Source organism: Belonocnema kinseyi, chromosome 2 (assembly GCF_010883055.1).
Source record: "Belonocnema kinseyi isolate 2016_QV_RU_SX_M_011 chromosome 2, B_treatae_v1, whole genome shotgun sequence".
NCBI lineage: Eukaryota > Metazoa > Arthropoda > Insecta > Hymenoptera > Cynipidae > Belonocnema > Belonocnema kinseyi.
In genome coordinates this window covers 52,303,593-52,313,538 of record NC_046658.1, presented here as the reverse complement: position 1 = coordinate 52,313,538, position 9,946 = coordinate 52,303,593, and the positions used below count along the sequence as shown (strand labels likewise).

The window sequence follows — 9,946 nt, the reverse complement described above, 5'->3', positions numbered from 1 at the left end:
TTCGAAGTTTGACGTTTTTATGCCAAATTTGAGTATAGATTATTCTTGACCTATTAAATATTTTTTTTAAATTAAACAAGCAATTTGTTCTTTGAGAGTTCATCTACCTATTCATTATACGCAACATTGGATTAACCAGTCGAAAGCCTAGTTATCGCAATTTACAAGTAGCGCCTTTTGTGCGCGCGACAGTGAGGTTGGCGCTTATGGCTAGCGAGGTACTCGTGGCCTTACTGAAGTAAGTGTGAAGTTTGTCCGAACTCTTAGCAGTCAATCAATCACTTCACTCTAAATAATTATTTTATTATATATAAACATTGCTTTATTATCAACTAAATATCATAAACTGTTCATAAATATTGGAATATATAAAATATAAATATTTTGCTGCTCAGTTTTTTTCATCAGCCTCATCAAATTTATTTTTACATGTATTATTTTTTTGACACAAACAAAATGAACAACACTTTATTTTGGCTACTAAGCAGCAACATGATGTTTTTCGAGTGCAAGCTGTACAACGACAATTCGGAACAAATTCGCTCAAAGGCGGTAATAATATGTAAGCACCAACAAATGGTTCTACATATCATATCCATATAACAAAGGATCTAATTTGTTAGCATTTTTATTCAAACAATTAACTTGCTGATGCGTTACGTAAAATGCTCCATTTATATGCAAAACCATGGAAGCAGACGTTGGTGGCAATTTTTCTAGATCAAAAGTTCTTCTACTCCAGTGATAGTTTTGGCAACGCAACTCATAAAAACTCTGCAATTCAGTGTTTCTCTGATATACTTTTACTAAGTACTCTTCGGCCATTCCTTGAAAATGGTTTAGATAATAATCAATTGACGAGCCTGCAATCCGACCAACCTATGTAAGGCCGCGAGTACCTCGCCAGCCATAAGCGCCAAACGCACTGTCGCGCGCACAAAAGGCGCTACTTGTAAATTGCGATAACTAGACTTCCGACTGGTTAATCCAATGTTGTGTACAATGAATAGGTAGATGAATTCTCAAAGAACAAATTGCTTGTTCAATTTTAAAAAAATATTTAATAGGTCAAGAATAATCTATATTCAAATTTGGCAAAACATCAAATTTTGAAATTTTAAACTTTATAACTTTGTAAATATGAATTTAACAGAAAAATTACAAGAGAACTTTTATGCTTAGAATTGTTCATATTTTCAAAAAAATGGTCCCGTTGAGAAAAACCATTTTTCATATTTGTTTAAACAATTGCGTTTTGTAAAATTAACCGGTACCATTGGATTCAGCAGGAAAAAATACATAAAATTAACTGGTTTTTATCTTTTGCCTCTTGAATGCATACGGGAACATACCCAGGCCCGAACTACTACCCATTCCCAATTGAAGCCGAAGTGGAGCAGAATACCGAGATTGCGTTGCGCGCATGTTCCAGCGCGATTAGGACACAGCCAAAATGAAATTCAGTGAGGCGTCCTTCTAAATTTGAGGTAACGAAGGCCTTAGATGTTATTTTGTCTGCCTTAAACTTACTTTCAGAATTTTGTTTTGTAACTTAGGGCCATGCTTTACTTTATTCCAGTCGAGAAATGCTTATTTATTATTTAAGTTTATTAAGTGCTTCATTTAAAATAGTTTGTATACTTAAATTTAGTTGTTTCCTTAATTCAACTCAAATCTTACATCAAGTGAAATATAACTTAAAGTATTTGTTTTTACTGCGTAATTAACTACCTCACATATTTTTTATGTAAATAATAGATGGAAATACGTGTTAAATTACTCTAAGGGTCTTTAAACTATGAAAAATGTGTATTTTTGGTGTATTTTGAAATTGAAAATTTTTATAGGCCACCCTCTATAATTTTTTATGCTTATTTCTTTTAGGCAATATTGTACTCAAACTGTAGAAGAAATTTCTTGCCTATATTATTTCAGAAAAAATTTAAGGCTTATTTTAAACAATTAACTATTATGAAATAAAAAATGTTCATATTCTAGGCCCGAAAAAATCTCAAAAACTTTTTTTTCATAAAATCTGGGACATATTCTTCAATAAATTACAGACGCACTTCCTAGGGATGAAAGAATTACATAACAATGTTTAGAAACAGAAATGTACATAGCAGTAAATTTCGTAAAAATGGGATAAAATTTGTCAAGTGTCCCCGTCTAAAATTGTATGGCTGCCTATCTTATTGAAACTCCGCCAAAGTATAGTGCTGGTGGGCCTCTTTATATTCTGTGACGAAAACCCCAGGCAAAAAAATTATATATAGTTTATATATAGTGGGAAGTTTTATATATAATATTAATTTGCTTTATATAAAAAATGCATAATACAAATTAATATTCTACATAGAACTTCCCACTATACATAAACTATATATAATATTTCCTCCTGGGAGGCGCCTAGTATAATGGGTTGACAAAGTACAAGGGTCCGAATTTTGGTCTACCCCCCCCCCCCCCGGCCATTAACATTGAACTGTACATAACTCCTGATAAAGTTACTCAATTTTACTTCTTTATAAGGGGTATGGAAAGGTCTTTTAACGAGGTTTACAATAAATATAAGCATTATACATTTTTTCTCTTGAAAAACATCCCAAAACGAAATTTGGATCGAAAGTATTGTTAGAGTTTTAGATGATCAGGGGTCATTCACAAAATACGTGATACGTAAATAACATGCAGCACTAAGGCATGCTGTAGTGTCTCAGTGGTTCTGGTGCTTGATTAAAATGAGTTTTCTGTAATATTCTTCATCTCCAAAGAAAATCATACAGCCACTTATGAAAGCCTTAAAACTCAGTTCGATTCTGCAAAAAGTGTGACGGATAAGCAAAACTAAAATTCTCTGCACCCTCTTCGGAATCTACTCTGATTTTTGAGAATAATTCCTCATTTCCACGGCATGACATTTTCCCGAAGAGAAAGATTGTGAAGGAAAGAGCAAAGCAAACAATAAATACAATAAAAAAAATTTTTCGAAGGGCAAATATGAGAGGCATGGGACACAAATCAACAAACACCCCAAAGCATGAAAAGCAAGGGGACTCTCATCAAAAATTGGATAACCGTATCAGAAGTTCTGTACACTTCTGAGTTATCGATCGGGGTGAATCATCCAAATTTGGGCTCCGATAAACAAGGTGCGCCCCCTTTATCGAATTATCACTGTCTGTCACAATTAATTAAAATTATCACAATCTGTCGGGATTTGAATAAGATGGGTGACATAAAATTTTTAAGCGAGGATACTTGGCAAAATTTTACCCCACATCTACTATACGTCAGATAAATATTTTTATTTGTACATTCATTAAAAAATTGAAACTCATTACCGTTGAAATCAAATGCTCAGCTGGCCAAGCCGTTATAAAAAGAAGTGCTCCAGCAGAACATATAATGAAGGCGAACTGTGCTTTAATTATCAGTGACACCGGCTAAGAATGCAAAAACGATTTTATTAATTGAATTATTATAAATTAAAGTCTTCATTATATCTATGAAAAATGTTTTACATACATCTCTCATTTTAAATTTGGCTTATCTTTCTCATTTCACCAATGGAACATCTGAGTACGATGAATCCGAATATGGTCACAACATTTCTTTTTTCTTGGTGAGTTATAGAAAACGAATCTTAAGATTTCTCAAAATAAAAATAAAAAAAATCACATTCTGAACAAAACTACCTGTGTAGGTAATTCAATATAGAGGTTTATCCAGATAGTGACGGCAAGAAATAGGTAGAGCACGGCTAGTCACTATAAGATGGAGGTCTATTCATCCAGTGAAGGAAAGGTAGGGCTATTTCCCGGCCATTCGAGGCAAGGTACAGGTCTATTCAATCAGTGAAGGCAAGACATGCATACTTCTCGGATAATCACGGTAAGATAGAGGTATATACAGCTAGTGAATTGAAGATGGGTGTATTGCCAGGTCTAGAGGAACCTCTAAGTCAGTTTGGCCAGCCAAGTCAAGATAAAGGTCAATAGAGCCACTGAAGGCAAGATACTGCCAGGCCAGTCAAGGAAAAACAGAGGTTCCAAGCCTTGAAGGCAAGCCTGCAGGCGACTCTTCTATTTGAATTTTTAGGTTTTTAATGGAACTAAATTTTCTTACATTAGTTCAATGCATAAACTTAATTAAGCCATACAAAATGTAAAAGGCAGGTACTCTCTTATTTTGAGAAATCTTAAAATTCAGTTTATTATACATTACTCAACAGAAAAATAAAATCAGAATAACCAAAAACGCTTTGAAAGATGCAAATAGTACTTCACAGTGAAAGTGGTGAGAATGTTAAAAAAAAATTCTGTAGACCTTCTATGTAAAAAATATTTGTCAAAAATGGCCAAACAACTTTTTTGGCACTTTTAGGTTAGAATTTTCGACATCCTGACATGATGGAGGATTTCCAAAGCCCGAATCGCATTTAGTATCACAAATTTCATGGGTTATTAGATCTGAGAAATGAAGGCATGTGTATATATTATATAAGATTTATTTTACAATAAATAAATCTCAGAACTTTTCAACTTATTGTAAAAGCTGTTTAGTTTTTTGCGCATCATATTTGCAATAATAGGTTCAACTCTACAAATTTTATTTCCTAATTGAGGAGTAAGTGAACAAAACATGATGAATAATTTTTTTGGAAAATTTCAGATAATGTTTCTTTAAGAACACACACACACACACGCACACACACACACACACATATATAATTTGTCATAAGGCCAACCGCAGGTTTCACCGGGAGCGGGTGCTAATCTGAAAAATTGCACACACACACACACACACACCATATATAGGTTAATTATTTAGTAACATATATTCCTTTTCTGAATCAAAACTGAATTATGTCATCGTCATTTTGATGATAACTTCAAAGTAGTATTAAATTGAAATTTTGTTATTTACTTCATTTAATTATCAGCCTGACTCAATGTTTTTTTAAAATCTAAATCGTGCATTTTAGGAAATTTAAATTAAAGGATAAAAGAATAGCTTTGATTTAAATAAATATTGATGCAAATACGAATGATACAATGTTTTCTTTATCCAGTCAAATTTTTCTTGTCCAAAGAAAATTTACTAGATTAATTAAAATCAATTTTCTCCATCCCTGTACGTTTCCTTGAAACAAGAAAAAATTTTTTAGGTCAAGAAAAGACACTTTCGTCCGTACTTGTATTTCTTGATTAAGTACTAAATTTTTTCAATAACGAATTTTAAAAAGTGATGAATCTCGCATAAAGATTGAGGAAATATGATACTAATTATACGTACAGTAAAAAGAGGCACACTAGCAAAAACTATGCCAATAGTTCCTGTGATCACAGTAGAAAATATTAAAAACTGGGTTGCTGATCTCACATTGTTTGCATATCTGGAACATTTATACGAAATTAAATAATGAACTAAATTGTAGATTTTATATATTGTCTAAATCATTTAATATTTAAGTCTCACTTTAATAAGTGTTGATGTTGACGAACGCATTGGAAGAAATCGTGTTTATTTTTTACATCCTGGAAATTCTTCGCTAATAATTTAAATCTTGCGGCTGTATACCATAGTAGACTAGCACACAAGCAATCAATTGTCATTCCTGATGAAACTTGAAAAGCGACAAAGCTTTGATGCGAATAAAGGACACATCTCACGAAACTCGAATTCATCGAAAAAGGATATTTAGCGTCTGTTGGAAGAGACGTTGATAATAAAAATGGACCACAGACAAAATTTAGAGCTGTCAATAAACATCCGACAGAGAGCACCAAATGTAAAATTACGTGCTTGTTTACATAGTATTGCACAACTTTTCTTTCTAAGCCATTAGCATCTTTTAAAAATGTAATCATTTCAAGAATTATGGCCTAAGATAAACAGATTTTTTTGTCAGCTTTAAGAAATCGAAGTGTCTAGGCATTAAAATATGTAGAAATTTAGTGAAGAAATATTGCTAGAATATTATATTTCATGATTTAATATTATAAAATTTGCTGTTAAGTAAAAAAAAATATTAGTGAACTTTACAGAGAATGAATCCAAAAAAATTAAACCTGAAAGTGATGACGTTGAATCCTGCACACAACAATTTTCATAGCAACTTGAGTAACAGCACATGAGAGACAGATTGAATTTGACATCACGAGCGGATCATCCCAATCTTGATAAACTGAGTTTAATAATGGGAGAAGTAAAAGAATTGGCGATAAGAATGAGAGAAAGCACAAACTGTCCAGTACAATGATCCTAAATTTAGAAACGCGAGTCAGAGGGGGCCAGCATAATGTCAAATATGTACTCATTTTTGTAAAGTTTAAAAGAGCTCCCAGCGTAATTTTAAGTTTCATTTTTATGTTTGTTTCTTTATCTTAAGCAATTTGGTGTAAAAAATATGTATAGACTGGAATTGGAATCAAGAAAATATATTGTTAAAATAGCTTTCAGTAATATCGTGGAATACAATTGCAATAATGGAACAGTTTCCATGAGATATTACTAAGCGTTAGAGAAGGTAAGAAGTAGTTTATTAATTTATAACTGATTCGCAGAAAATGTGTAAGGTTTCATAGGTGCTAGAGATAATTATACCACAAGTATCTATTGAATATAACCCTTCGCTCGTAAGCTCATACATACTTTAAATGAGAATCAGACGTTCTGATGCGGAATTATCCACTATTATGTGGAATTATGGAACTATGCCACTATCCTTCCGGGATAGTGGCATGTGTTCTTCTTACTTCGTTTTTTAAAGTGTCAATGTAATTACAAAGAACATTAAGGTAGCTGTCGTGCTAAAAGTCAGATATCTGAAAAAATGGGTTTTCTATGATTTTAAGAATCAATATGTTGTGACTGATGTTATTTCAAATAAAAAGATTGTTTTTTATAAAAAATGTTAAAATTCACAATAACAACAAAAAAAACGTGAATTTTAACCATGTTTTTTTTCAATTCAATTTTTTCTGATCGTCGCTTGTTACCAATTTTTGAAAATAACTAAATAATGTTAAAATATAATTAATGAAAAAAATGTTTTCTGAACCAAAATTATTCTAACGATTTAAACCATAGAAAAATTTACTTTTGAAATTGGAAACAGTAGAGTTGTAGAGAATGTTTTTTGACATATAATAAGCCGTCATTTATTAAAATGCAATCATTTTTCAAAAATCGGTAAGAAGCGATGGTGAGAAAAAATTCGATTGCAAAAAATATGGTTAAAAATATGGTCATTGATTTAGAGTTCATTCAAAGATAAAATTCAGTATTTTCATTGTCGATCCATATTTCTTAAATTACATATAAATTTAATTTAAAATACCTTATAAGTGAAAAAATAAATAGATTCTACCTTGTTTCTAATTTAATAAATAAGACTATACAGAAATTTATTGAATTTTTTTCGCAATCGCACAAAGAAAAAATTGATACAATATAATTTCTGAAAAATATGATTTAATATAATTTTTTCTCCTTGTCATTGGTTGAAATTGAAAAGTTTACTCATTTCAATCAGTAGAAAATTAAAATTCTTTAGAAAGAAGTAACTTTTTTCTTCATATAAGGAAAACAATAAATTTATAAAGCAATCTTAATAATATTACTCGCCATTAAACATTTCGCTCTAGATTTATTCATTCAATTAAAAATAGATTTTTTAAATATTTTACAATATATTTTTTTAAATAATCTTGGTCATTCGATTTATACTCAGGCAATATTTCAGGAAAAGTTCAAATAAAAAGGAACTGTTTTTCTAAAATTCTTGAAAGGTAATTTTCTCTAAGAAAACTTAAAAAATTTTATTTTTTAAAGAAATACACCAAACTCTCGCGTTTAGTCACACCGTTGCTTATTATTGAAAAAATTAATTTTGAATAAACGAATAATCACATCTAGAAAACTTCGACAAAAATACATACTTCTGGATTCTATGTGACAGCTTGCATTTTGTACAAGAAAAAGTAAAAAATAACATTGCGAAAAAAACGTTCTCTTCTTTAACAATATTTTAGCCCTGATAAAGCGATGGAATGTCTTGAGTGTATTGTCAAACATGTCTTTTTAATAATAAAAAAAAGAAGTTGGGGTTTTCCTAAACATTTATTTTCATATTCTCAAAATACGATGAAGAAAGAAAACAGAAAAAGATATTTTATATATAACCTTTGTAGTTGCGTATAGAATTATCTGAACGGTTTTCGTAAGTTTCGTTGTTTCCCAGAAAAATGAAAATACAGTGAAACCTTTCAATAGCCCTCCTTTCTATAGCCCTTCCGAGAATTGACGACGCGCCACTGGTTGGCGTAACAGGATAGTTCCCACCTATTTTCAGCCCCAAAATCGGCGCTATAGAAGAGTTTCAATGTATTCGTTTTTTTTAGTAATAATTTTTTTCAATGTGAAACAGTGGTTTACCAAGAACGAATCTTAGCAGGTATGTAGCACATTTCTAAAAAAATAAATTAAAACGTTAAAAAGTGGGGTTTTCGATAAAATGTACTTTCTCGAAAACCTACGCTCGTTCGGAAAATACTGCATAAAAAAATTCTTTCAATTTTTGACAATTTTCTTTATTTTTAGAATTTTCTCTCGTGATTGTAGTAATTAAAACAATTTTAAGGAACTGTGAAATACTTGTTTCCTCATTCTCGCCTTAGAAATATTGAAATTTTTTTGACAATTTGTGTTTTTAATTAAACTCTGCAATTTTGTAGCAAATTTGTCTCTGGGAAATTTAAACAGAATACATGAAGTTTTACCCAATTATCTAGAAGAATGTTATGCTTGAAAAGATAAATTTTTAACCAAAAATGGAATAGTTAAATTTTAAGATTAGAAAATTAGTTTTTGAACAAAATAATTCATATTTCAACCAAAGGGACAAATACCCCACTAACATGATGAAGTTTTTAACGAAACAAAAGTTATTTTTATTTGAAAATATTAATTTCACATTTTTAAAAATGATTTTTTCACCAATGAGATGAATTTTCTGCTAAAATGATAAATCTTAAACAAAAAATGCATTTTGAACAAAGTAGTTCAACGATAAAGATGTAAAATTCATTAATTTTCAGCTTCCAATTATTTAAACGCATACTATTTTAAGTATTCCTTTACAATTCTTTAATTTCACATTACAGTTAAAGATTAATTACTTAACTAAGCACTGGTTTTAATGATTTTTCAAAATATAAAATGTTATCATAAGAAACACAATTATATATTAGGAGTGTATATAATAACTGAAAGAGAATCTGAATTAATAGTTACAATTTTTATATCTGAAAATTGTGTTTATTATAATAACATTTTATATTCTTCAAAAATCATTGAAACCCATGCTTGGTTAAATAATTAATCTTCAACTGTAATGTGCAATTAAACTATTTTAAAAGAATACTTAAAACGGTATACTTTTAAAGAACTGGCCGTTGAAAATTAATGAATTTTACAACTTTTTAATTGAAGTATTTTGTTAAAAATTCATTTTTTTGTTGTTTAAGATTTATCATGTTAATTGAATATTCATCTCTTTGGTTGGAAAATCGTTTTAAAAAATTTTGAAATTATTTTTTGTAACTAAAATAGTATATTGCATGCTAGGCCAGTAAAATATGAAATGATAACCATGTGATCTGAGGCTTTCTTTTTTACTGGCCGAGGTGTGTATACTATTTTTTTGCACGAAGGCCACGGAAAGCGGCAACTTCGTTTTACGCAGCGTTGAAACTTCGTATCATTTTAGTATGATATTTATCTCCTTGGCTAAAAAATGAATTATTCTGTTGAACACTTCTTTTTTTATTTGAAAATTCAACTATTACTTTCTGGGTTAAAAATTTATCTTTTTAAGTATAACATTCTTCTAGGTAGGGAGCCATTCATGAAATACGCGATACAATTTTCAATAAATTCT

At 30.3% G+C, this 9,946-nt stretch overlaps 1 protein-coding gene across 1 annotated transcript in view; it reads right to left on the bottom strand.

The window, feature by feature from the left end:
* Window positions 1–582: 582 nt before the first annotated feature.
* LOC117182664 overlaps window positions 583–9,946 on the bottom strand; it is a 29,858-nt gene continuing 20,494 nt past the window's right edge. Inside the window, exons 2-5 of the mRNA XM_033375769.1 lie at window positions 6,075–6,249; window positions 5,482–5,888; window positions 5,299–5,398; window positions 583–774 (exon numbers count right to left, since the gene is read on the bottom strand). Of these exons, the coding sequence (XP_033231660.1) occupies window positions 583–774; window positions 5,299–5,398; window positions 5,482–5,888; window positions 6,075–6,249 (874 nt within the window). The remainder of the gene's footprint in view (window positions 775–5,298; window positions 5,399–5,481; window positions 5,889–6,074; window positions 6,250–9,946) is intronic.